The sequence below is a fragment of the Podarcis gaigeae genome (assembly GCF_964106915.1).
Source record: "Podarcis gaigeae genome assembly, chromosome: 13".
Taxonomy (NCBI): Eukaryota; Metazoa; Chordata; class Lepidosauria; order Squamata; family Lacertidae; genus Podarcis; species Podarcis gaigeae.
The window spans coordinates 39,868,909-39,896,193 of NC_139689.1; the positions used below are offsets into that span (position 1 = coordinate 39,868,909).

General features: G+C 43.5%; 2 protein-coding genes across 3 annotated transcripts; both read right to left on the reverse strand.

Annotated features, from left to right (window-relative positions):
- Positions 1-1,029: 1,029 nt before the first annotated feature.
- NT5C3B (5'-nucleotidase, cytosolic IIIB) lies at positions 1,030-16,298 on the reverse strand. 2 transcript variants are annotated; one of them, XM_083709845.1, is made up of 9 exons: positions 16,027-16,298; positions 13,143-13,241; positions 11,706-11,775; positions 10,583-10,629; positions 10,012-10,097; positions 8,893-8,982; positions 7,461-7,623; positions 4,443-4,643; positions 1,030-2,743 (listed from the first exon to the last, which is right to left on the reverse strand). In XM_083709845.1, the coding sequence occupies exons 1-9, from the start codon at positions 16,027-16,029 to the stop codon at positions 2,606-2,608; spliced, it is 897 nt and encodes a 298-aa protein (XP_083565971.1). In that variant the 5' UTR covers positions 16,030-16,298; the 3' UTR covers positions 1,030-2,605. The 2 variants fall into 2 exon arrangements, with proteins under 2 accessions (XP_083565971.1, XP_083565972.1); XM_083709846.1 differs by having other exon boundaries at positions 13,163-13,241; positions 16,027-16,282.
- Positions 16,299-18,401: 2,103 nt separating this feature from the next.
- KLHL11 (kelch like family member 11) lies at positions 18,402-27,191 on the reverse strand. The gene is made up of 2 exons (XM_083709372.1): positions 26,527-27,191; positions 18,402-24,211 (listed from the first exon to the last, which is right to left on the reverse strand). The coding sequence occupies exons 1-2, from the start codon at positions 27,075-27,077 to the stop codon at positions 22,633-22,635; spliced, it is 2,130 nt and encodes a 709-aa protein (XP_083565498.1). The 5' UTR covers positions 27,078-27,191; the 3' UTR covers positions 18,402-22,632.
- Between the last annotated feature and the right edge of the window lie 94 nt (positions 27,192-27,285).

Here is a 27,285-nt window from a genome sequence, read left to right on the forward strand (position 1 = left end):
AGGAGGAACAGGGTGGCAAGACCGCCAGCTTTCTTTCAGTTTTGATATTTCCCTATTCCTTACCCCCCCCCCATCCCTGTGCCTCCATTTTATAACAGAGGGATGGCAGAGCAAGGGAGATGTTAGAATTCCTGACAGATTTTAGGCAACAGCGGCGGCCATTTTGTCTGCGCCTGCTGCCATCTTGGAATCCTGGCTGCATACAACCCAGTGTATTGTGTGCAGTTGCAATAAAGATGGCAGTAGGTTGCTGTGCCCTTAACCTTTTTTCTAAGGAAGGTTTGTCGGTTGTGCCCAAACTTTGGTTGCGTTCTGCAACTAGACTCTAGATTCATTCCCTTTATCCCAAACTATTGTAGGTTATAAAAGCTCTTAAGAAGTTTTGCTACTGCTCTGATGAAGGTGTAAGGTCAGGGCAACTGTGCCCTTGCTAAATCAGGAGTATGAAGCAACAAAAAGTGCTGACAGGTTGGCCAGCTCTTTCTTCTTTGGCCAGGGCTCCTACACCTCAGAATAGCTGTAGGACATTCAAGTTTTCAGCAGGCAACGCTGTTATTTTCAATGCATGCTGAATTTTTGTACTTCAGTCAGGCCTTGAAGACAATTTAGCTGCATAGTTTTCCCATGTGGCACAAACGTCAACAGAGACAGTAGCAGCTTAGCAGTTGTGTCTGCTGCAGGCCATTTTAAGAGCTTTCAATAGGCTTGAAGAAATATTTATTGTCATACTAGGCCGTGAGCTTAATTGCTTTCTCATATCCTCAACCCGGCTCAAAGCATTCCAGGGCCCGTGGTTCTGTGACAATGGGTAGGAGCTCAGAGCACAATTGTCAGCACCCTCTCAAACCTACAGGTCCCAGGTTTCTTGAAGGAGAAGGGGGAGGCATGAAAGGTTTGGTAAAAGATCCCATCTTACAAAGGTTACGGAGTGGTTCATAACTTCCTTGCATATTGTGGTGGTGGTGTATTTTAAAAAAGAAAAAGAATTTAGATTAAAGCAGCCAGACAATCAAGCAATATGCATACGGATTTTTTTCCCCAAAATAGGAAATCTCTATTTTATTATCTTTACATGTCCTTTGAATAATAAAAACAAACACACCCAAACAATTCAACGTTCTTGGATTCTGTGCAGAAAACTGGGAAGGGGTGATTTGTTCTTTGTAAAACAAAATTGGGGCAGGGGAAAGGTGAAACCAAAAATAGTGCAAAAGAAACCCTGTCAAAATGTATCTTTTTTTAGGGGGTTGAATTGAATGCTCAGAAGATGCCATTCCCCTGCTCTTATTTAAAACTGTCTTGTATAACTCATACAAGGATATCCCATTCTACTGTGCCGTCTCAATTATGAATATTCAACCTGGCTTTCAAACTTCCAATCATATAAAGCTCCCCCCATAACAAACAAGGTATCTTTTAAAAAGATGAGTTACCACATATTTGAACTGGCATTTAAAGGGCAAAACTACCCAAGGTAAACATTTGTTTCGTCCAGCGTGCAACAACAGTTACACTCCTAAAGGAAACTGAAATGGGAACCAGCACACACCGGTTCCACCCAAACAAAACATTTGCCTCAAGCTTGTAGGATTCCAGCTAGGCTGTTCACCTGCCAAGAGTAAAGCCAAGGTAATTTACCCAACTTTACAGGCCTGAGTTTCTGCCAAAGACCTCCAACTTTATCAGATTGGTTCAATACAGCAGACAAGCATTCATGTCCTCTTAAATCACTGGCTTGTGCTTTGACTGAAAAGTGAATTTCACCATTGGCACCCCGTATTATGTTTAGATTTTCTTTTTAAGAGATGTTTCACATGCAGTGGGGCAGGGGGACACTGCATATGAATAAACACAAATTGTGGCCTTTTAAAAAAATAAGACAATGCCGTTAAGGAAACATTGTCCGAGTGTCTGCTGCAACAGAGGAAGCCATAGGAGAGCCAGGGATGGCGTGGCTTAAAGAGGAACAGAGTGGCTGAAATTGCATCGACCCACACCTAGCAGACAGCAGGCTGCAAACCTGCAGCAACACTTTGCAAGAATCCACTGCAAAACATGGAATCTGGGTGTTCTCTGCTTATATGAAGCGATTGCTATGTGCACAATTGGGTTGCACAATGCGGCAAAGCCACAAGGAGGTGCAAACAGCCCAGTTTGGAGTCCACAACCCCTTCACATCATCAGCCTGCTGCGAACAAGAAACCAGCAGGAACTCACACCTGAAAGTTGCCATAGACCTGGGGTGATTTTAAATGCAATTGGTTCACTCTGGAAATTCGTCCTCGCAACTAAATCTAGCAGTATCCCAAGGAGAAACTTCAAGCGTTGGCTTGCCTTTTAGAGGCCAGATTGCTTCCTCACAAATTCAATATTTTGGTCCGCCGAGAAATGTACCGCAAGGCGATTCCACATGTCTTGCCTTGTGCAGCCAGGATTGGGTTTTAAGTAAGGAACAGGGTGGTTGAGAGAAGAGGCTACATGTCAGCTCGGCTCAGTTTTAATGATCTAGGATACTGACAATGGCAAGAAACGGGGAGAACTGGTATGTGTCTATGGCATAGCAAAGGGCAGTAAGAAATGGAGGAGGGAGTATCTTGGCAGCTTGTCAAGGACAAGTGGGCTGTGTGGCTTGGGCTGTTTCGGCCAAAACAAAACGAAGGATGCCATTGGCCACGTCCAACGTTTCGTCTTTCTCCAGCACAATATCATAGGCTTCAAGGTACTTCCCCCGCTGTTCCTCCACCTGCACGGAGGGGGGGGAGGAGGAGAATGTTAAAAATGCGATAAAACATCAAACATTAAAAACTTCCCTAAACAAGGCTGCCTTCACATGTCTTCTAAAAGTCAGATAGTTGTTTTATCTCCTTGACATGTGGTGGGAGGGCGTTTCACAGTGAGGGCACCACCACCTAGAAGCCTGGTTCCCTGTAATCTCACTTCTCACAATGAGGGAACCGCCAGAAGGCCCTCGGTACTGGACCTCAGTGTCCGGGCTGAATGATGGGGGTGGAGACACCCATTCGGGTATACTGGGCCAAGCACCAACACTTCGAATTGCGTTCAGAAATGTATTGGCAGCCTATATACGTCTTTCAGGACTGGTGTTATATGGTCTCGGCGGCCACTCTGAGTCACCATTCTAGCTGCTGCATTCTGGATTAGTTGTAGTTTCTGGGTCACCTTCATAGGCAGGATGAATAGGTCTTACAGGCGCTCAGCATTGGCTAGCACAGTGTTGTTACAGTGGTTTCCAAGCGGTGTTCTAGCCTGAAGTTACTTCAAAGATCCTCAGGGGTTCCTCCATGAGATCAGCTATTGCTTCCACCCTGCTCTTCATCACCCAGGATGATCCCAGAGGAGCCAGTTACCAATGCCAATAAAATAACCTCTAACCTAACAGTTCAGCCTTGCACTAGAACATGTGTTTTAAAGTTAGTTTAAATTAATCCGCAGGGTTACATTTACTGTTTGTTACGAAATGTGCCGCTTGCCTGCAAGCCTGCAGTTCTCACAAATTCTAGAATGCATTCAGATATCAACAGCAAAAGATCCAGAAAAGGGGGTGTCAGAGTTGAGCATGAGAACTGCAGGCTTGCAAGCAAACTGCATGCTTTGTTTGTTTAGACACTTGAATGAATCTTCATATTTGCCTGTTGCTTTGCCTTATAATCAGCCACCGCAGTGATGCCTTTAACACCAGTTTTGATCTGCATGTAATAATATATATATCTCCATGTCATAGCTGTCAACTTACAGATTTGAAAATAAGGGACCAGCAGCCTCAAAAATAAGGGATCAGCAGCCAAAATAAGGGATTTTCCCAGCACAGGTATGTTCAAATTCTGAGCCCCTCCAAGTCAAAGGCAGAAAGCCCAGCCAGCAGCCAAACAAAGCCTCAAGTGGTGGTTCCCACAGCGCAGCAACCCAGCAAAGGGGATGCAGCAAGGGAAACCACCGTCATCTCTCCGCTGGGTAGCGCTGAGCAAAGGCAGGTCCCCAGGCAACATGGCCAATTTGATCGGCACAAGGCATGCAAGCTCCACCCCCCAGTCATTCGTAGACTCTTTACTGGGTGAGCAACGCAGCCAAGCAACACAGTTTGAGCCTCCCTCCTCCCTGGCCGGCAGGGAGGGAGGGAGAGGAGCTGCTTCCTTTGAAACCCGGGAAATTTAAGGGACATCATCAATAAGGGACAGTAGCGGGACACAGCACTGGGATAAGGGACTTTCCCGCCAAAAAAGGGACAGTTGACAGCTATGCTCCATGCTTTTTTATGCTAATCTCTGTAGATCAAGCCTTTGTTGGCAGCACAAGAAGGGGTGGGGCACAATTTTTTCATGGTCCGAGGGCCACTTTCCCAGCTCTCCAAGTCTGCCACCTGAAAGGGCCATCGCACCTTGTCTCACAGCCCTTCCACAGTCAGCTGGGTAATCCCAACTCACCCTGTCATTCAGGAAGCCAACCCGGAGGATGTTCTCCACATCAACGACACCATCTGCCATACTGAGATCGCCCATGGAATCTCCAAGGAGTAAGATGTTCGTCCTTGTGCACAGCTGCTGGAAATATTCTGTATCCTTCAGGACCGTGTTGTTCTTGTTGTAGGTGTGGATGAGGGGTTCTTTGAAACCTCGCAGAACTCCCTGCATGGAGGACACAAAAACAAATGAGATAAACGAGTCACAGAGATAGGCAGCTTCTGTGTTGTGTTTGTGTGCAGCCAAACTACTCAGCAGTAATTACTTCAAAGTCGTTAAGTGTCCTTTTCTTTCTTTTTTAAAAATAATTTTTATTGGAAATTTAACATAACATAAACCCCCCCCCCCATATAGAAATCTGCCCTCATTAAACACGAACATAACATACAGTGAGCATAACATAAAACAATATAAACAACAAAATAAAAGACTTCCTTTATCCTGTATCTGGCCTCCTTATTTACTTCTTATAAGCTGTTTCCTTTATGAATAATTATTAAGATTTTTCTAATTACAACTTAAATATCCACAAAGTCTCCTGCAGACATATCGAAACAAGTCCAGGTGTGTATTTTAGGGCACTGTTTTGTGAAGTATTCTCTGCATTTTCCCCATGTTTTTTGAAACTCTTGTCTAGTGTGATCTCTAATTGCCTCTGTTAATCTAGCCAGTTCAATATGCTCTAACAGTTTGTCTTGCCATTTCTTTTTTGTTGGCACAATTTCTTTTTTCCAGTTTTTAGCAATTAGGATCCTTGCCGCTCCTGTGGCATAGAGGAGTATTTTCTGATCTTCTCTTGCTATACCTGCGTCCATTATCCCTAGTAGAAAAGCTTCTGTATTTCTCATAAAGTTATACTTAAACATTTTTTTAAGCTCATATACTATGTTCGAGAAGCTTTTGATTTTTTCACAGGTCCAGTGTCCTTTTCCATTTACAAATCATTTCATCTGAAGCTTATCCAGGCAATTTCACAATAAACAATAAACACCTATATAAAAACAGTTTAAAAAATTGCATGTACAGAAATGCTTCAAGATCCAACACAAAATAGAAATCTCCTCTTAGAAAGCTCACTGAAAAAGCAAAGTATTTAAGTTGCCTTTCTTCTTTAGTTGGGACTTTGCTCAGTTTCCATTTTGGGGCTAACAAAACACCAGACGCAATAGTGGCATGCATAAATAACCTTTTTTATCACCTGGGAATTCCCTGGCAACTTAAACTGATAGAAAATGTGCAGCTTGCAGACCTAACATATAGAATAAGAGAATAATAAGAACATACATTTAAAGAAGATTGGAAAATGTTTTTTGAATATATATATGGAGGAAAATTGTGTTTATTTGAAAACATGGGCAGCATTAAGACAAATTCAACAGTGTAAATAAGTTTTGATGGATGTAATCAGTGCTTTTTTTCTGGGTGGGACACAGAGGGACGCATACCCCTAAACATTTTGTGAATCTAAGTTTGGCCTCGTTGAGGGGCAGTATTTCAATATGAGTAGGAAAATGAGAGTAGCCCTAAACATTTTTTAAGAAAAAAGTTTTGATGGATGTAATAATGGAATACTGAATGGTTTAGTATATATAAAATATGCAGGGATTTATGTTTTGTAAAATGAACCATGGAAAGAGAAGAAGGGAAGTCACTGAAATTTAAAGGTTGGTTAAATGAATATTCTAAAATGTAAAAAAAGAAAATTTAATAAAAATTACAGAAAAAAGAAAAGGAAAAGGAAAGTCTTGCACAGCTGCTAAATGGACAACAGCCTTGGTGCTTCTTTGAAGCACCTTATCTACATCCTCAGGCCTCAACAACTTAAACTGATCCCACGAAACTGGCCTAGACATTGCATTGGACACAACTGGCCTAGACATTGCATTGGACACCCAAATTTGTCACAAATATGGACTCCAAGTCATCACAGAGATGAGTGATTTTACCTTCAAAGTGCCTAGCAAACAAGTCACAGCACACCTCCAAGGGTTCAAGTACCCTCATCACCAGGCAAGTGTGAATAAACTCCAAAACTCCCCAAACAGCACTTGTGGACAACTACTTGATGACACAATAATAATAATTTTATTATTTGTACCCTGCCCATCTGACTGTGTTGCCCCAGTCACTCGATGGTTTCCAGCATATACAAAAACACAACAAAACATTAAACATTAAAACATTCCCTATACAGCAAAATGATTCCTCACCTGGATGTAGTAAACATGAATATGTCCTGTAGCGCCTGTTCAGTCATCTTTGTGACAAATTATCCACCATATGCAATTAAAGCTCTCATCCAGCTTATTTCTTTGCCCATGCTCTTCGCTGAACAGCACCAGAGAGGCATGGTTGTGTTGATGGCTCAATGAGAGCTGGGACGGAGTCTCTTATAAATAATTTTTATCACAACAACCGTGGGACATGGGTGGCGCTGTGGGTTAAACCACAGAGCCTAGGACTTGCCGATCAGAAGATCGGCGGTTTGAATCCCCGCGACGGGGTGAGCTCCTGTTGCTCGGTCCCTGCTCCTACCCACCTAGCAGTTCGAAAGCACATCAAAGTGCAAGTAGATAAATAGGTACCGCTCCGGCGGCAAGGTAAACGGCATTTCCGTGTGCTGCTCTGGTTCGCCAGAAGCGGCTTAGTCATACTGGCCACATGACCTAGAAGCTGTACACCGGCTCCCTCGGCCAATAAAGCGAGATGAGCGCCGCCACCCCAGAGTCGGTCACGACTGGACCTAATGGTCAGGGGTCCCTTTAGCTTTACCTATCACTACAACCAAAATTCTGCTCATCCTGGTAGAGCCTGGGAGTTTCTGACTGACCCCAGAAGGCACACACCTGCCTTCCATTTATCCCGTCCTATTAATACCACCCCAAAACTTTCTAAGCCCCCCCCCCCCAGTGTTCAGACTGGCACACCGCTTCCATGCCAGGGCAGATAGGAGTTGGGGGAAGTGAAGTGGGCTCAACTCACGCTGTCATCAAAATCCATGTAGTTGGAGACCACGTTGACATTGGGATAGAATGCCCCAGCCTGGCGAATTATTTCCTCTAGCACATCACCCACACCTGCCGAGAAGATGAAGAGGGGTACTTTGTTCTGGTGAAGCTGGTCAAATAAGATGTTGAAGCCGTCTCTGAATGCAAGAAAGAGAGGAAGCGTAACGTTCGACGGAAATGGTGAAACACACAAGGCTATTTCCATTCATGGCTCACTAAACCACGGCTTACTGCAATGTCCAAACATAGTCAAAATATTGCAGTGTTTAAATTCGTATGTATGCATGGTTTTTTTAAAAAAGGAAATATACAATATAACAACGGGAAACTCGATTTAAAGCAATTATTTTAACACAACGTTTTGCCTTGCAATCACTTTAACACAACATTTTGCTTGGCAATCATTTTAACACAACGTTTTTGCTTATTATTTCAGTTGCCTTGAAAATCCACCCTGCTGTAGGGATATGGCACACGTTACATGGGACAAACCCACTTTCGACTGGTAGGAAGCCGCCATCAATCCTAGATCACCAACTAGTGTTCATGCATGAGACACACTTCTTGTAATCACGATTTACATCTTAATTGTGCTGTTAACTAAAAACCAAAAAAAAAAAATGAATGTGTGGAGAGATCCTTAGATAAGCCTCTGTCTCCTCAACCCCTTCCACAAGGATAATAAAGCTGACCTAGCCTAAATGTTAATAAATGTGAAATGCTTTGAATACATCAAACATGATATATAAATGCTATCAATTGTGACAGAACTGCCTTTCAGGCTCTGGCTGCTTCTCCCTCGTTTACGGCTTCCAGTCCTGCTGCTCTCCCAAATCTCCCCATCCACAGCCATGTTTTTCCTTGCCAAATCTGGTCAATGACTGCATAATAATAATAATAATAATAATAATAATAATAATAATAATAATTTATTATTTATACCCCACCCATCTGGCTGGGTTTCCTCAGCCACTCTGGGTGGCTTCCAACAGAATATTAAAATACAATAATCTATAAAACATTAAAAGCTTCCCTAAACAGGGCTGCCTTCAGATGTCTTCTAAAAGTCTGGTAGTTGTTTTTCTCTTTGACATCTGGTGGGAGGGTGTTCCACTGGGTGGGTGCCACTACCGAGAAGGCCCTCTGCCTGGCTCCCTGTAACCTGGCTTCTCACAAGTTTAAAATATCTGCATTCCATGTGTCAAGTAGGCATGTGAAAAATCAACAAGCCCTCAAAGTCCGGAACACAATGGCACACTTCAGTTTCAAGTGTCAAAATTCCACCTTGCCCTGACAGCGAATTCAGGGAGCATTGAGGCAGAGGAGGACACAGACCACAAGAATAAAGTTGTTCCCCCATCCCACCTGCCCCCCCTCTTCTTGCACACAACATGCAAATTTTGTACCTGAGCATGACATCTGACTCTTTCACAACCTGGGCGATGTCGCTTTTCTTTATCTTCTGTTGGGCCAGGAGGTCGTGGGCCTTAGTCCACCTGGAACACACACACCTGTCCTATCAGGGACCAGGAGTCCTCTGTGGGTGTATCTATTGAGCTTACAGAACCTCTAGTTAGTTTGTTTCTCCAGGCACATGAGCGATTCTCGTGTTTGCTTGACCGCCACAGATCAGACCTGTCTCAGGTGATGTGTCTGTGCCCCCAAATCCCTTTTAAGATCCTCAAAACTCTCATTAATGGTGGAAATGTTAAAAAAGGAAGGTACCTTTTATCATATGTGGTGGACATGTCCCAAGGTGAAAGACTTCTGGGAAAAGATTTATAATGAGTTGAAAAAAATGTTGAAATATACATTTATTAAAAAGCCAGAAGCCTTTCTACTTGGAATAATAGGTTTGGAATTGCCCAAGAAAGATGTTAGACTGTTTTTGTATGCCACAACTGCAGCAAGAATTTTGTTAGCCAAAAACTGGAAATTACAAGAAATACCAAATGTGGAGGAATGGCAGATGAAGATGATGGACTTTTTGGAGCTGGCCGACCTGACTGGAAGAATCCGTGAACAGAAAGAGGAGGAGCATCAAGAAGAATGGAAGAATATCAAGGACTATTTAGTTTGATAATCTAAGATAACGTAAGTAGAATTACTTGTAAGTACCAAATTGGCCTAGGAGTAAAATATGCTGAATTGTACAACATTTTGAATTGAAAATATTATGAAAAGAACAAAAGATGTTAATTGAATAAGTTAATTTTATTTGAAAGTGGGTATTGGAAAACTGCTACAATGAGTTCTATGGAAACTCAGCTAGGGGGGATTAGCGGAAGTCATCTAACAATGATATTTAAATTAGGATTTTAACAGCTAGGATATATGTTTGTTCGGGTTTTTTTATATTGTAATGTTTTTCTTTTATGTTTGTTATAAAATTGGAAAATTAATTTTAAAAATTGGGGGGGGGAGACTCTCATTAATGGAGTTGGGGTGTGTGTGTTCTGTAATGGAAGAAAGCACCCTTCCTCCCTGTTAAGGAAAACATTACCTCTTCTGACACAAATACTCACCATTCTATCATGAGGGGCAACTTGTCCTCCATGGTCCGGTAAGGATCAATTTCAATAGGGTAGTAATGATTGAGCAGATCTTTTAGCTGGAACAGTTCCCAGTATCAAGAAAAGGAAGGGGGGGATATTTAGCTAGTCAGAAGATAAAACACGCACATTTCAAGATGGAGGTTCTGGCTAGGACTGGGGCAACCAACTACATAGCCTGCTTCCCATCATATTAGGAGAATGGGATAGGTATTGATCGTTAGCCAGTACTTGCAGGGTACAGCCCCCCAAGGTGGTGGGCGACAGAAACAGAAAAAACATCTTCATGTTATCTGCTATTTGGTTTCTTGCTTGGGGGACTAGTTGCAGCGAAGTCAAACCTACACGGAGACTGTAAAATAGAGGGAACTCAAAAAGTCATTCATGAGGTCTTAACCTCTCAATAGAAGGAATGGAAAATTCTCTGTTTCAAAACCTTAGTCCCCTCATAGAACTCAAGGCTCCTTGAGCTCCTAACAGCAGGAGGGAATGGAGCTGGGAAGCCGGTTTACACTTCACCATGCCAAGATATGAAAGCTCATACCTTTTTCTTGCCTTCTTCACTGATGACCCGGCTGTTATCTATGATATCTGAAGAGACACACATAAAAAATATATGCCAAATTCCAAATATCGAATTCATTTTTATAAATACTGTATTAAGGTCTGGTTAACTACTATAAAAATTATTATTTTTTGTCACGTATACCATTTTTAGTAACATTTTGGTTCCCCTAATCAAATATGGAAAATATCACCATCCTGAGATCTAAATCTAGTATCTGACCCGTGATAAGCCCAATTTTGTAAAATACTGTTTTCCAGAATTCTTGTAGCTTCTCCCAGGACCACCACTTGTGAAAATATTTACTCAGGTACCATCTGCAAATAACTCTGAATCAGTTTACAGTGGTACCTCGGGTTAAGTACTTAATTCGTTCTGGAGGTCTGTTCTTAACCTGAAACTGTTCTTAACCTGAAGCACCACTTTAGCTAATGGGGCATCCTGCTGCCACCGCGCCGCCGGAGCACGATTTCTGTTCTCATCCTGAAGCAAAGTTCTTAACCTGAAGCACTATTTCTGGGTTAGCGGAGTCTGTAACCTGAAGCGTATGTAACCTGAAGCGTGTGTAACCTGAGGTACCACTGTACTCTCATTTGGGGTCAGTGTTCGAAATTAGCCAGGCGCATTTTGCACCTGGCTATTGACCACTTGCGACCAAGTGCAGATGTCTGGGCGCCAGAATGGTGCCTGACATCTCCACCATCTGGAGCATCATGGCATCTGGACTGCTTTCGCACACTAATACCACATCCAGTAGAATTCTATCAGTTATATTTTATATGCACAATTGGAATGAATTTCAGGAACCAAAATGCTTTTTCTGTGCAGCCTGAGCAGGAGCAGTGAACAACATTATAGTTATTTGTTGTAACTTGTCGTCCGTTACCCCCCCCCCCCGCTCCCACTGCCACGCTCACAGGGGTGAATAATATTCTTACGTTATGAATGGTCCGTGTCACCATTTTTAAAAAAAATAGATAGGAATAGGCTAATATATATGTGGACTGTCCCAAAGGCTTGGAGGGACCAAGAGGGAGAGATAAAAGTCAGTGGTGTTTTACAAGAGAAAAATGAAATAGAAAAGGGCCAAAACTGGACTCACTGTAGGAAGTTGGGCAGCGTTGACCGTTGAACCCGAACCGAGTCAGAGTCATGTCAAAATCAGAAATGACCTGGAGAGAACAAGGAGGAAAATGTGTGTGTGTGTGTGTGTGTTTGAGAGAGAGAGAGAGAGAGAGAGAGATTACAAAGGATTCATTGCCTAGAAACTACTCTACAGATTCAGGGAACCAAGAAATTGGTAACTCTCAAGAGTTACCAAGTAATCTCAGGTGGGCAGCCTTCAGGCCTGTACTGCAGCCTGCCACTGCTACCATCACCACTGCTGAATTTGTCAAGTGTCACTCACTTAGCTCATCAAACAGCTGATGGAGCAGCCTGCATGGAGTGTGATTTAAATGGGGAGGAAGGTGATCTCCCCATTTGCACAACTACACTCTCTACAGCCTGCCCATTTGCTGTTTGGTGGGCTAAGGGACGATTCCCAGTGCCCATCAACTGGGGAGGTGGGAAGGCACGATGGAATCTCTGCACATCAAGTGATTCCACCTGATGATTGGTGCTTCACAGGAGCTCAATCAGACTCAAAACTGAGACCAAGAAGGAACCAAATAAATTCTAAAGTTACAGTGGGCTGGAGTCATTCCAAGTTGTCCTGTCAAACCATCAAAACATTTGTTTTTTGCAGCAAAGTCACAGGACGCCAGGTTTCATTTACAGAGGGAAACTCAGCTTAAGGCAGATAATAATTTGCCAACATAATCTTGTTTCTTCTTGCTTTGAAGATCTAGCATAAACTAGTCAGGCAGTGGCCGATAAATTCAATACATCTTCACCCAAGCTAAAGCAAATTACGTTTGACGCATGATAGTCAAATAAGTGCAATTTCAAGAAAGAAAGAAAAGTCTGTGTTACCATTTACTACAATTGTTGTGCTTTGGTGACACATGCCAAATGAGTCCATTCAATCTTTGCCACGGTTTCATTTTAGCATTTCTATAGCTCCTATATCTATGTGTAATAAAGTTTTGGATGTTGGTGAGTGTTTGTCTGCCAAGTGCTCTTAAATCACTTCTCTGATGCAGGCTGGAGAGATACCGACAGAAAGCATTAAGTTAACAGAACCTGTTTGGGGAACCTGACTTTTCACATGAAATCCAGATGACCCCCCAAATTGCCATATTTCCCAAGAAACAACTTTAAGGAGAAGGCTTTCTTGGTGCAGAATGTTAAGGCCTTCACGGTTACCTATATGCTTAAACATTCTGAGCACTGCATTAAACCCATGCTGTTCTCATCATTTGACAGGCATTTCACTAGTAAATAGACAAAGACAAAAACCAGGCAGCACCTGAGGTAAAAAATTGTTCCGAGGTTCATGCAGCTTCTTGTGCAATACATCTGGGAAGAGGCTGGGTGGGAGGGATAAATTAAGGGTACGACAAACAGCAGACAAACAGATGAATACAGGAGCACGCACCTGGAATTTTCCTACCCCACCTTTTCTGAGGGCTGAAATTACATTTTTTACGCGTTCAGGATCCTTCATTCGGACGGTCCCTTTCTCCAGCTCGGGCACCTAGGGAAAGACACAGCACGTGACATTTTCAACAGTGCTCTTTGCGTGTTTGGTTATTTTTTATTTACAGTATTTTATATGTGCTACATTGCTGTACTAGGTCCCCAATAACAATATGGTTATTGAGCCCATAGCACAGAAAAGCAGCACGTATAAACGACATGCAAATAATACACATTGTTAAAAGCACAGCGTATAAGTGATATGCAGCATTCATGCTATATAAAGCTCAGCATAAATATAAAACTACAGTTAAAAATAAATAAATATAAACAGCAGAGCCTTTTAAAATGACATTTACTAAAAAACCAGAAGACTGAAGGAATACCATCAAAGGAACAATGGCAAGAGAAGTTAATGAACTATGCAGAGTTGGTACAGTTAACAGATTAACTACGTGAAAAAGACAATAGTGACTTTGAAAAAGAATGGGAACCTTTTACATCATATTTGCAGAAACAACAACAAAAAATACAGTGTCATTAGCAGGATTTAAATAAACATTGGCAATTTTATTTATAAAAAAAACAAGAAACTTAATAGTACGATGATACAGAAGTCTATATAAACAGCAGAATGTAATATGAGATGTAATAAACCAGGGATGGAAGTTGTGGGACGTCAACAGGGAAGGGGGAAATTGAAACTTGAATGTAATGTAATGATTACAGATATTGTAAAAATGAAAAAACCCAATAAAAATGAATTAAAACAAAACAAAACAGCAGAGCCTTTAAAAAAAAATAACACAGCTGAATAAGCATTATCTCAGTGGGCCAATAAGAAAGTCTTCACTTTTTGATGTAATGTTTACAGAGAGAGAGCTAACTTGACCTCCTTGGGAAGAAAGACCCAAAGCCCAAGTACACGCACAGCATCCCCAAATGCAAGCATGGTGTACACAGGTGTGTTTGTGGGTACCTTTCTGCCCAACTTGCTGCTACTCTGAGGAGTCAGTGCCAAGTTGCATAGAAGGCCAAAGCCTCAAAGGGTTTGATGGACTTGGACAAATTGCCATTGGGAGCCAATGGGAAGAGAGCAAGTCAAATCCTTGCCTGCAGGCTTTACTCTCCCATAGACCATCCCAGAAAATTCCTAACCCCCTCTAGTCTTCTTGACCGTCTTGCAAAAGGACACCATTTCTCTTCTCCAACCTGCACCTCCACTTCCCGTGGACCACCCTGCACTTCCTTTCAAGACCTTCAGCCTTTCCTGAAAGACCACTGGGACTACAACTTCCACTATCCCTAACTATTTAATTGGCAGGCTGATTGGAGCTGGAGTCCATCAACATCTGGAGGGTGGTGGATTCCCAACCTCTACTTCCAAAGGCTCCTTGTTTTTCCTCCATTCCCCAGTTGCACCAACGAACAAGCACCTAGAGCAGCCTTTCTCAACCTGTGGGTCCCCAGATGTTATTGGACTACAACCCCCATCACCCCTAGCTAGCAAGGCCAGAGCTCAGGGATGATGGGAGTTGCAGTCCAACAACATCTGGGGACCCACAGGTTGAGAACCGCTGACCTAGAGTATTCATCCTTAGTATTTTGTTGTTATGGTTGTTTAGTCGTGTCCGACTCTTCGTGACCCCATGGACCAGAGCACACCAAGCACTCCTGTCTTCCACTGCCTCCTGCAGTTTCGTCAAACTCATGTTGGTAGCTTTGAGGACACTGTCCAACCATCTCATCCTCTGTTGTCCCCTTCTCCTTGTGCCCTCCATCTTTCCCAACATCAGGGTCTTTTCCAGGGAGTCTTCTCTTCTCATGAGGTGGCCAAAGTATTGGAGCCTCAGCTTCACGATCTGTCCTTCCAGTGAGCACTCAGGGCTGATTTCCTTCAGAATGGAGAGGTTTGATCTGCTTGCAGTCCACGTTCTGCTTTAAATCTCCCACCACGTTCACCGAGGGGAAAGACCTATAACGATTTAATTTTCCCCTCCTCATCCCCAGTCACGGACCCCCCCATGATTCCATCCCAGAGACCCTCTCTCTCCTCAAACCACGTGAAACCTGACCCCCCTCCCAGGTCACCTTGCATCAGGGCAGCTGGCTTAGCAGAGTCTAAGCTACAAGATCGGGTCACTGCCAGCTTGAATTTGCACAAGCCACTCCCTCTCTCGGCTTTAGCCTCCACCCCTCCTGTCTGCAATGGGGGGTGAGGTTGGGGAAATAATAACACTGGCCTACCTTACAGGGTTGTTGTAAGGATTACATAACCGTAATATCATAAGCAAAGCAAAGCTGCTCCTGACAGCTGTCTCCCTGGCACAGAATCCCTCCAGTGTTTGGCGACCTCCTAATAAAGAAGGGGAACTCACGCCCCCCAGACAGCTGCTTTCCTGGACCCCCACCCCACCCCCCTCCTTCATACTAAACACCCGCCTTATGAAAAGATCAGCCCCTAATTCTGCCATATAAACACACCCCATATTCTGTTTGGACAAGCGCAAGGCCGCCTCCAAAAGCCGCATCCCCTTCCCACCAGTTCTGCCTCAGAAAGTGGGTTCCCAAGATGTCTCCCCACCCTCAACCCCCCCCCAACCCACCACACTTCCGCCTTCCCAAACCTCACCCTACAAAACGAGCATATTCATAGCCGATGGCAGGGGAGATGGCTCGGAAGCGCTATGCAATTTGCTTTGCAGCCAAAAAACCCCACAGATCTTGAATTAATGCACCTCGTGTTTTTTGAAACGCGTATTCTCCGACGGCTTGCCAAAAAAAAAAAAGCGCATTTTAGCAAAGCCACCTCCTTTTCCCGCCCGCCTTCCCCAGGATCTAACCATGATCTTCGCCCAGCAAGCCGTGCACGGACGACGAGGAGTTTTGTAACTGGGATCGAGAATGGAGAAAGCCGGAGAAGGAAGGAGAAGAGGGAGGTCTCCTTCCCTGAGCTGGGCTGGGCTCCGCAGGCGCCTCCTTCCTGCGTCTCCGCCCCTCGGGGTCTGGGCCGAGTTCTTGGCTGCTGCTGCTGGCTAAGATCCGGGGAGAGGTTTCCTCCAAGCTGCTTCGATCGCGGCCGGGTTGCTCGCTGCATTTCCCGCCCCCAAACCCCACTCCGCCCTCCCCCGGGATGGGGATGAGGCATCTGGGGTCACCCTGCCTTAGTTCCACCCCGGGCGGAGTTGCCGCCTGCAAGATCCTGATAACCGGACCTTCTCGCTCTCGCGCACAGCTACGCGACAGCTTAATGTGAGCCAGTGCGTGCGACGTTCCTATTAGTGGCATTGCCAGACTCAAAAAGTCAGATTTAAGCATGGGTAGGCAAACTAAGGCCCAGGGGCCGGATCCAGCCTAATCGCCTTCTAATTCCGGCCTGCGGATGGTCCGGGAATCAGCGTGTTTTTACATGAGTAGAATGTGTGCTTTGATTTAAAATGCATCTCTGGGTTATTTGTGGGGCATAGGAGTTTGTTCATTTTTTTTTTCAAAATATAGTCCAGCCCCCCACAAGATCTGAGGGACAGTGGACCCGCCCCCTGCTGAAATATAGATATATATAAAATAGGCATTCATTTGTCTCTCTTCTATTGTGATTTGCAAAGGGATCTGGTTAACTACAATGACAATTTTTCTGGTAACGTACACAATATCTTTCCTTTATTTTCTACATGGGTGGTATTTCTTGTTTTTTCTTCTTGCCGTACTCTGTGCACTTGTGGTTATGTAGTTTGTCTGTCTTTTAATAAATAATATAAAATAGCATTTGCAAAGGGATTTTTAATTTTAAGGGCTGCATCGTTCCGTTAGAAAACAACCGAGCAGATGATTAAATAAGTGCCTCCTCCCTCTCACGTGGAAATCCTTAAGGCCAGGAAGTACGACAAGAGGAAATGCCGTCTGTGCTGGGATCACTGTTTTGCACTGCGTTTCTAAGGGACGATGAAAGACGTCCAGGCTGAACAGCGGCGCAACCCAAGACCTGCCTCTCCTCTGTTTATTTCTTCCGAAGGCTGGAAGGTGTTTGAAGTGTACTTAGTCCAAAACAGTGTGTAGTTCGCCCTGAAGGCTGTAGGTGTCGCAGAAGAGCGTGCAAGCTGGGCCCGCCACGTGACACTTCCTCCCTCTGCATAACCACCTTTGCTTGTTCCAAGTGCAGGTCCTGCTCCAGATTCTCCACGTGGACGTCTACGGGGGAAGGTGAAAGGGCCATAGCTCAGTGGAATCTCAGACTCCTGCCTGAGTCTCTTGGAGGATGTCTCAAGCAGGTCACCGAGCACGATAGGCCAGGGGGCTTGACTCAATTCACTGCCTTTCATTATGAAAACCAAGGAATTCTAGGCCAAGACATCTGAAGGCAGCCCTGTTTAGGGGAGCTTTTAATGTTTAACACACTATTGTATTTTAATATTTTGTTGGAAGCCACCCAAAGTGGCTGGGGAAACCCAGCTGTCAATATAAACATGTTTGTTTGGAGTATGTACACCAAATCTTCTTAAATCAGTGCTTTTTGATCTTATGGGTACTCCCAGAAGAGAATTTCAGACTTGCACTTTTTATAGAAACATTCTAAATTCCTATGTGCTTGCAAATACTGGATTTATTGCACCCCAATAGCTTGGAGCTAGACTAATTTTCCATAGGCCTCGTTATGATCAATAGAAACATAGAATTACAGAGTTGGAAGAGACCCCGAGGATCATCTAGTCCAACCCCCTGCAATGCAGGAATATGCAGCTGTCCCATACAGGGATCAAACCTGCCATCTTGGTATTAGCAGCACCATGCTCTAACCAGCTGAGTTATCCAGGCTACATGAAAACTTAAGTTCATTATGACTAACTTCACATTGATTTCAATGAAACCAAAGTGCAACTAATTTAATTGCAGTCCAACCCACAGTAATTTGCTAACATAAGACAGCTTGGACAGGTAGGCTAAGCTTTTGTCAATTTTCTACAGCTGCAAACTGACAAAATGATGAATACCAAACATTCCCAGTCACTATCTTTCATTCTTCTTGTCCAAGTGACCAAAACTGGGATAAAAAATGGGGACTGAAGACTTTCCTTCACGGCTGAAGAATGCCCCAACCACAAGCTGAATTTGAAAGCAGGAGACAAATGGGATCTAAATTCCCCAGACTGTTGGGGAATACTGTTCTGGAACACATCCATAAACAATTATGAGCAATAACATGAAGCAGTCAGAACAGAAATAGAGAAATAAAATGTTTATTGAGATCAAGTTTAGTGTTACAGAACCGTAGTACAACATATATTGATTTGCAGGTTTAAAAAATAGACTTTAGGGACATAGCTTCAAAAGGACTCTACCCAAAGGGATGGATGTCTGCATTTCATTATATGAAGCTTATGTTACCCAGTTTATTAAGCAGCAGACACAAGGCAAATTGGGGCTGGAATGAGGAAGGAAGAAAGAAAAAAAACCATGTGTTGTTTTCGAGGTTCACTGATCCATGAGAGATTATTAGGACTACCAACTAACTTTTAGACTTGCATTCAACGCCACCTTAACTGGGCTCAGGGGAAGCAAGGAGAAAAATGGCTTCCAACTAGGATAGCTTTGTGGCAAGTGTCCCAGAAATAGGGAGGCAAAACAGACTGATGTGCCTACCACCAATTCAGCTTGGCTTCTGTGAGCAGATGTTTCCCTGGAATACTACTATTATTATTAAATGATAGGCGCTCATACTAGTAGCACTTCTATGTGGCCTCCTAAAAATGGACCACTGGTCACACTGCAAATACTGGTATCTTAATTTTTATATATGAATTCTGCCCTCCTGTGGTTAGAGGCTGCAAGCATAGAGGAGTCATTTGTGGCAATGTTGCAGAGATTACAGAAATAACATTGCGTTGACATGACTGTTAACTCACTGTGCAAGGGTAAGCCTCCTGGAAATACACAGACACAAGACAGATGTTTAAATCTACTCTTGGAAAGACTATGTAACCTACAGACAGTATTACTTGAGTAATAATGTCAGCTCAGGCATCACAGAAAGATCTAGCTGTCTCCACTAGCATCACAAGAGGAAGGCAGTGTGTGAAACATGCATTCAGCCATAGCAGAGAATCAGTACAGCTTAAGAGAGATTGTTTCCCCAAGTCTGACAGCTGCCATGCTTGCCTGTTCTGTAACTCAACTGCAATTTTCTTGAGGCCTTTTAAGTTGCTGAGAACAAAAGGACCTATCTATGGTGAGTAGCCCTATCGTAGCCAGCGTAGTACACGTCCAATGATTTGGGACTCTTCACCAACTGGATGGTCCAACAGGATTTCCCTTTGCCAGGCAACAATATCAACTGCTGTGTTTCATCAAGGAATGACATGACTAAGTAGACAGGACTTTTGCATGCAGCACATGAGCTGTGCTATTCAGGGGGGCTAAGAGGCACTCAGAACAACGGAGCAAGTTAGTAGCCTAACATCCAGAGTATACATTAAGAAGTCCCAACATTTAACACTACATGTGGAACAATGGGACTGTTCTCTAGTGTGCTCTTAACTCTCCATGCAAACAGAAATCTCAAAGCAAGACATGTAGACACTTGTATACTAAATGACTGGCATTCACAAGCAACATTCAAAGGGACATAGGATTTAATTTAAAAAGCAAAGCTTACCAGCCAGACTGAACAACTGCAAAGATACAGTACACAGTCAATGTGATTATACTCTTTTGTGGTGACTACCAACCATTCTGCACCGCAGACCAGATTATCTGTCATGAAATCTCAAAGCTTGTGTTGCATTTCAGCTAGTGTTTCATTTAACAGACACACATAGGGCCGTGTCTCCACTACAAGCTTAAACTGCTTAAAGTCTCATTCCTTTTCCCATTCAATCCTGGTGCTGTGAGAAATTTCTAACATACAACATTCAGACCTTGTAAAAAAAACCACAATTCCCAGTTTTTAAAGTTTGTTTTCCATATAGATGCACCCAAAATTTGATGCTAGGCAAAGATTCTGTGTATTTCTCTTAATCAGTACCTCTACCAATGGACTGAGCAGGGCTGTTTGAGCCCTGAATTTTCAACAAGCTTTTTGAAGTATCTATCTTCTCCATAAATAATTGGCTGGTGCATACAATATATCTTAAAGCAAGCAAGTGGGTATTACTGGACTCTTAAATGTTTGTGACTTCCTTTGTTTCACAAGGCTGCGTTAGTCTGAACTTGATAACAAGACAGTTATTTAATGAACACAGATTTCTAATCCAAAAAATATATTGTAAAAGGCAATTATTAAGGTTCAAATGCAAGTCAAGAAAACCTGTGCACACCCATGCAGTTTAAAGACTTACCCCACTGTATCAGACATGAGTTATGCTTCTTGCTAAATTGGAAAACAAGAATTGACAGTATTTAAGTCCCTGCTGTTTAACAATACTGTAATTAACTTTCATAACAATATTGATCAATGCAGATTTCTCACATACTGATTTCTCCTTGTCCTGAATTCATTATCCTGAATTAAGCATCATATAAACCTGGACAAGTTAACAGAGGGGAAACCACCAAAAGACATAGGAAGGGCAGAAACCAGGGGAAATAACATTTGAGTTCCTTTGTAGAAACTTGGAAATAGTGACCAATTTTATTCCAAGTATTCCACTTACACAAGAGCCCAGTGACTGCATGACTCAGGTCTTGATCTCACCTGAGGACTTCCCTTTAACTTTACCATCACACCTTAAGCTTCTGTACACGTTGACAGTGGAGTGGAGGAGGCACAACTGCCTTATGTCAACAATGATGCCAGAAGTAATTTACTGTAGATAATAGTAGGGGCAGGATAAATACTGCCACTGTATGTTTGGGTGTCAGGGGAGGGTAGGGGGAGGGAAGTGATGAGGCCAGAGGAAATCAATGAGAAACCTGCCTTGAATAACTTGGTAAGGTATCAGTAGAAAGTGGTCACATTGATCCCAAAAGGACAAAATTCACAAAGGTAAAATGAAATATTTTGTTGGACCAACTTACGATATTACAGAGTTTCATTAATTATTTACTGTGCAGTTTGCCTGCCTGAAAAATAATTCTGTAATGGTCTAAAGCTTAAATGTGCCCCTAAGTTGGACCAATAAGTTACATCTCCAATAAAATTAACAAAATTCTAGAGAAAGCAAACACCTTGCTTTTTTGAGGGACGAAAGCAGCACAGAACTTCCACCAGACTCAAATAATTTTTCTCTATTTTATTTTCTGCCAAAACACCATTAAGACATTGGTGAGACTTGGACCCTTACTATCAAAATTATAACTGAGGCAACTGTTCCACTCCAACCAGTCTCAAGTACTCAACACAGTCAGAACAAGGAATGGAGCATCATAAAGGCAAATATATTTGATTGTCAAAGGCAGGTTGAGTGTTTTTTTCCTAATCAGACTTACCTGAACACACAGAGTTCATTGAGCTTTCTCCCTGCATTAATGAACCCCCAATTCCTTCAGATGATGAATTTGGACTTGTAGTGCTTATCTTTTTGGTCTTTTCACTCATTCCTTTAAGGCCACAATCCTGAACCATATACATATTAATTTTATTGAAATCAATGGGACTACTCCAAAGTAGAAAAGGGCATCACCAAAAATTACAGTGAAACCCTCAAAAGTAAGGACTCTGAAATCTTTTAATATAGGACTGAAAATAATTCAACTATTAGAATATCCGGTTTTCACCACAATCTCTTTGTAAACGCAAATGCTTCTAGATAAATATAACTATAAAATATTTATAAGCATAGGAACGTTTTGAAGTTCTGTGAAAGATTGTGCTTTACTTATAATACATAGGGGTTGGTTTGTTATTAAACTATTGCACATGGCTCCAAGTTTAAGAAAAGCAAGCGCATTCAAAGCAATTGCAGATTTTTTTTTTAAAAAAAGAAATAATTTTGCGAAAGCAAATAAAACTAACGGGTTAAAATGCAAATTTTGAAATGGTATGAGATTTATCAGTATTTTAAAGTAAGTAAAAAAATACTTCACACAGCCTGTATAAATGCTTTAAGAGGAGTGAGAGGCCCCAATACACTGGGAAATTCTCCTTCACCCACACCTAAATGGAATAAACTCCAAGGAAAGGGAGGGGAGGGGCTGTGCTGTGACACTGGACATCTGTCAACACATCTACAGATTTCCAGAACCAATATTTTGCTGGGCTCTATATCTGCATCCCATCTGTGGGGAAAACTAAAGGATTGAAGAGCTTGAAAACTATGCCTACCTCCATATTATGGCTAAAATACATCCAAGTTCACATGTGATGCTCACAATCCTGCCAACCTATTTAAAGACCAGAAAACTAGATCCCCTTCAATAATCCGCTGTGCCTAAACATAACTGCTTAGGTTACAGTTAGAGGACCATGCTGAGCATGGCAAGACAGAAAGGCATTTTTCAAACTCCATTTATTCAAGTTAGCACTCTATCTGTGACCGTGGCATCCTCCGCAAGCTTAAGGAATGACGGTGTATCTCCTGCATCTGCCGGATCCGGTCCTTCTGCCACATTAGGTTTTGCGGCATTGGATATCGCTGGGTACCATGCAAGGACCGGAAGGGGATTCTCACATGACAGGCTGTTGCACGACAGCGAGGCTGGGGCATGGGAGGGAGCAACAGCCAGCGCTTCCTCTCAGCACAGTAGCGGTAAGCCTCTTTCCTGTATTGTTTGTCTGTGTCATCACTGTTCTTCCATCCACCTATGATGAACACATCATCTTTGTAATAGCAGACGGCTGCCCCTTCAATACTAAGAACCTCTGGTGGTAAACTTTCCAGAATGTCATCAGACACCTGGCTAGAGATCTTTCTCTTGACTTCCTCATGATCCTGTGGGTAGCTCCTAGGACAACATGAGGCTGTGTGGTAAAAGTTTGTGTTGGCCACAGCCATCTGAAAACAACAATAGTTGTCCAGGAGTGGCAGAGACTCAGAATCCTGCCACTGTCTTGCATCTACATCATATCGGATGATGACAGCTCTTAAGCCTTCCTCACTATCCCCGTCAACCGGGGTTCGGGCAGCCATATACACAAACCTGTCATCTACAGTGACTACTTTGACATCCCGAAGTATCTTTGGTGCAGACTCCAAATTTTGCCACTTGTCTTGATCAGGGTGGTAGACAGCTACATCTTTGAAACCAGGGATAAAATTCCCATGCCCACCAATGCTGTACAGGCTCCCTTTTACCTCGGCAAGGCCAAAAGAATGCTTCCTGGTTATCAGATTGGAAACCTGCTCCCAGACATTTCGATTTGGATTGTATCTTTCTACAGTTTTGGCAAAGCCAGGCTCCATGGATCCTGCTACATAAACATAGGATTCTGTCACTACAACAGCATGTCCATCGAGATGATTGTGTATGTGAGGTAAATTCACCCATCTATCTTCATCAATAAAATACCCCACACACTCACTCAAGTAGTCGCCTCCCTCGGACACACCACCAATAACCATGATAACATCCATGTTTTGCCCAAAGCGAGGCAGGCATGTTGCAGAAGTGACTTGTTGGAGGGTGCCTAACTGCAAATTCTCAGCCCTGAGAGCATGGCTTTCTACTGCTTCTGACACAAGATTGAGGCAAGCTTCATCTCTGGATACAAGCCTCTCAGATTTGACGTGCCGGGTCAAGTAAGTGGGTTTCATCTGAGAAAGACGGAGAAGTTTAAAGAGTTCCCCAAAGTACTTTTCTCTTTCATCAGGGTTTCTTTGTACCCACTTTAAAACCATCTCAAAGAGAACTTCTTCTGAGTCCACTGTGATTTCTGAATCTGAAAGCCAGTCTCTGATGAGGTGAAATGGCAAAGTGAAAAACTCCTCATCTTGGATGACTTTGTAGAAGTTCCTCCTGATCATGTCAGCAGCTTTCAGTGCCAGTTGATTCAGAGAATACATATGAGCCAAGCTATGGATGGCTACAGAGTTGGAGAGGTTCAGTTTCTTTTTCAGGAATTCCCCACAGAACTCCTTTAAACGCAACAATAAAAACCTGCAAAACAAATATGCATATATTTTAAATAGCTCAAAGAGTGGAGTGAAGAAACATCATACTATCCAACTAACAACTTGTACCCTGCTTTTCACTTTACAAACATCTAATAAGGACAGGTGACATTTCCCTTTCTACACCTTCATGTAGATACATTAAAGATGCTTTAACTGTTCAGCTCCACAAAATAGAAAGTCACATAAAACCATGACTCAGATGGGACATGATTTACCGGTATACAGGTGGGGCAGAAACAGAAACATTTAATAAGCTCTCAACATTCACCTGCATGGTTTCATCTCGCCCACCTCCAATCTTGTGCAAACTTCATTGTTCCACTCAGTCTATATACAAGTATATTACCATTATACCCAGTCAGCTCAATGGTCCACCTAGTCCAGTATTGTCCACTCTTTTCCAACAAGCAATGGTTCCCAAGGACTCAAGTGCGCATTTTTTTCCTCCAGTCCCGCTTTCCAATATGCTTTGTAAAGATGCACTAGGGACTAAACCTCAGACCTTATATGTATTACAATCATATGCTCTACTAATGAACTGTTGGCCCTTTTCGAGAACTAACTTCCATAATATGGAAAGTCACAACTAACTGGACAGCATTATCATTTGGGCAGCAAACATATGATATCTTAAAAATAAATTCATGGCCGTTATAAATTTATGAAGAGGAGTTTGGATTTGATATCCTGCTTTATCACTACCCTAAGCGGCTAACATTCTCCTTTCCCTTCCTCCCCCACAACACTCTGTGAGGTGAGTGGGGCTGAGAGACTTCAGAGAAGTGTGACTAGCCCAAGGTCACCCAGCAGCTGCATGTGGAGGAGCAGCTCCCTAGATTACGAGACTCTAAACCACTACACCACACTGGCAACCAGAAAGACTGATTGTCTTTGTAAAAAGGAAGGAAGGAAGGAAGGAAGGAAGGAAGGAAGGAAGGAAGGAAGGAAGGAAATGACAGGGAAAATATGTCAGTCAGTCATCATACATCACAGAATTTCATGTATTTATATGATGGTTGGGGTTGGCAGTTTGCCCCACTGACCTAAGTGGGTTGTCTTTACTTCAGCTGTATGTACAACTGGCTCAGCACTCTAAGCATTAATATTTTTCTACCTACCAAAGAACATGGTAAGGGAGAGAGTTTTCATGCATGAGGACAGAAATGACAGTACATGGAGGTGGGGGTGGGGGATCTCAACATCAACAAATGAAATACAAAATATAGTCTATAACCACAAACTATTATGGAGGTGATTCAAATGATACAGTATCCCTCATATATATCTTATCTAAATCTTGCATTATGGTTCCAAGTGTATTCTAATTAATTGTCCGTAGCTGATGGAAACAGTGCCGCAGCCACACCCTTCTGGCCACTTCTGATAATGCCTCATATTCTCTAGTGTCCATTGTATATAAAGTCCCAACCCACAGTGCTAACATCCTGGGGCTGTGCTTTTCTTTTTTTGAGTATGAGGACAAACTTTTTCTGATATTGCTATCTACCATATGCTTTCTGCTATATACCATGTTTCCATACCAAGACACATTATCCAGATTTCTCCTAACATTGTACTATTGTTCTTCTAGTAGGTGCCACCAAAAATGTGCTATCAAATTCTTATAACATTTTCTTATTAGATGCTATAAATATTGATAAAATAAACAACTCTGGAGTATATTATGATGATTCCATCTAATTTGTTGAGTTGCATTATCTTGATCAGGGCAAACCAAAGCAACTTACAACCAAACAGACAACCTCCCAATTAATACGTTAAAACCAAGAGGAAAAAGAAATACATCCCACCCACTTCTAAAAGGCCACGGATAATTAAAGGCCAACGGTCTGGGAGAAGAGGAATGCATTTGCTTGACGGCTATCTATGCTGTTGGAATTTTTATATTTCGGCATTCTACTATGGTCCAAAACTTTTCAAAGTATGGGCATGTCAATCATATACCTAAGTATGTCCCTTTTACTATGGGTGGGGCAATTAAGATGACAAAAAAACACCCTGATAAATATACAGTTCTTGTGCTTAATGTGCGACACAGCATACTCCCAAATACATCTTGACCTGCCAGCAATCGCAAACTTTTCTTTAAAACAACAACAACAGTGCACTGAATGTATTTTCCCCACCCCAAAAAACAGTAAAATAATAATATTTAAAGAACTGTATCATTCGACGTTAAACGAAGCTTCCGCTGTTTCTGATCACTGCCACCAACCCGCCAAGCAGCCGCGCTCCTCTTGAACCCCTGACCCCCCCAACCCCGGCCACCCGCCTCACCTGTCGGCCAGCTCCAGGACCTCGTGGACGTTGCCGGGGCTGACGCGGACGCGGCCCGTGTACATGAAGCCGATGACGGCCTCCACCGTCTCCGGGTCCGGCCCGGCCTCGGAGCTCCATCTGCGCAGCTCCACGCGGCCCGACCGGGACTCGGCGAAGTCCCCCGAGAGGAGAGGGGCGAAGTATTCGGTGGCGGCCGCGAGGACCGAGCGGTGGGCGCGGAACTCCCGAGCGGGCGGTTCGGCGCTGGGGAAGGCGGCTCCGAGGCCGGCGCCCTTCTCCCTCCGCCCCTCCGCCTCCTGCTCCGCGCCGCCGTTACTGCCGCCGGTGAAAGCCAACGTGACGTCACAGAAGAGGCCCAACTGCCGCTGCTCGTTCTGCCGCCAGGCCAGCTCGGAGCAGTGAGCCACGCACGAAAAGACCTCCGAGTCGCTCTCCGCGTCCGGGCCGCCCTCCGCTTCCTGGGAGAGGGCGCCGCTCTCTGGGACGCCGCCGTGGCCTCCGCCGCCGCCGCCGCCGTCCAAGTCCCCTCCGCCTCCAGCCGCCGCCATCTTGAGCGCTCTCCCTCAGCCCGACTCTAGCTGGTTCTCTTCCTCTTGTGAGGCGGCGTCGCCCGCGTGACCATAGAGACGCAGGGCAGAGAGGCGGAAGAAACAAGGAGCGGGCTTCCGGCCGGCCGCTGACGGCCTCCGCGCGTCGTTTCCCAAACATAGACTTACGAACGGGTCTAGACAGATACGCCCATCGCGTGACGGCGGG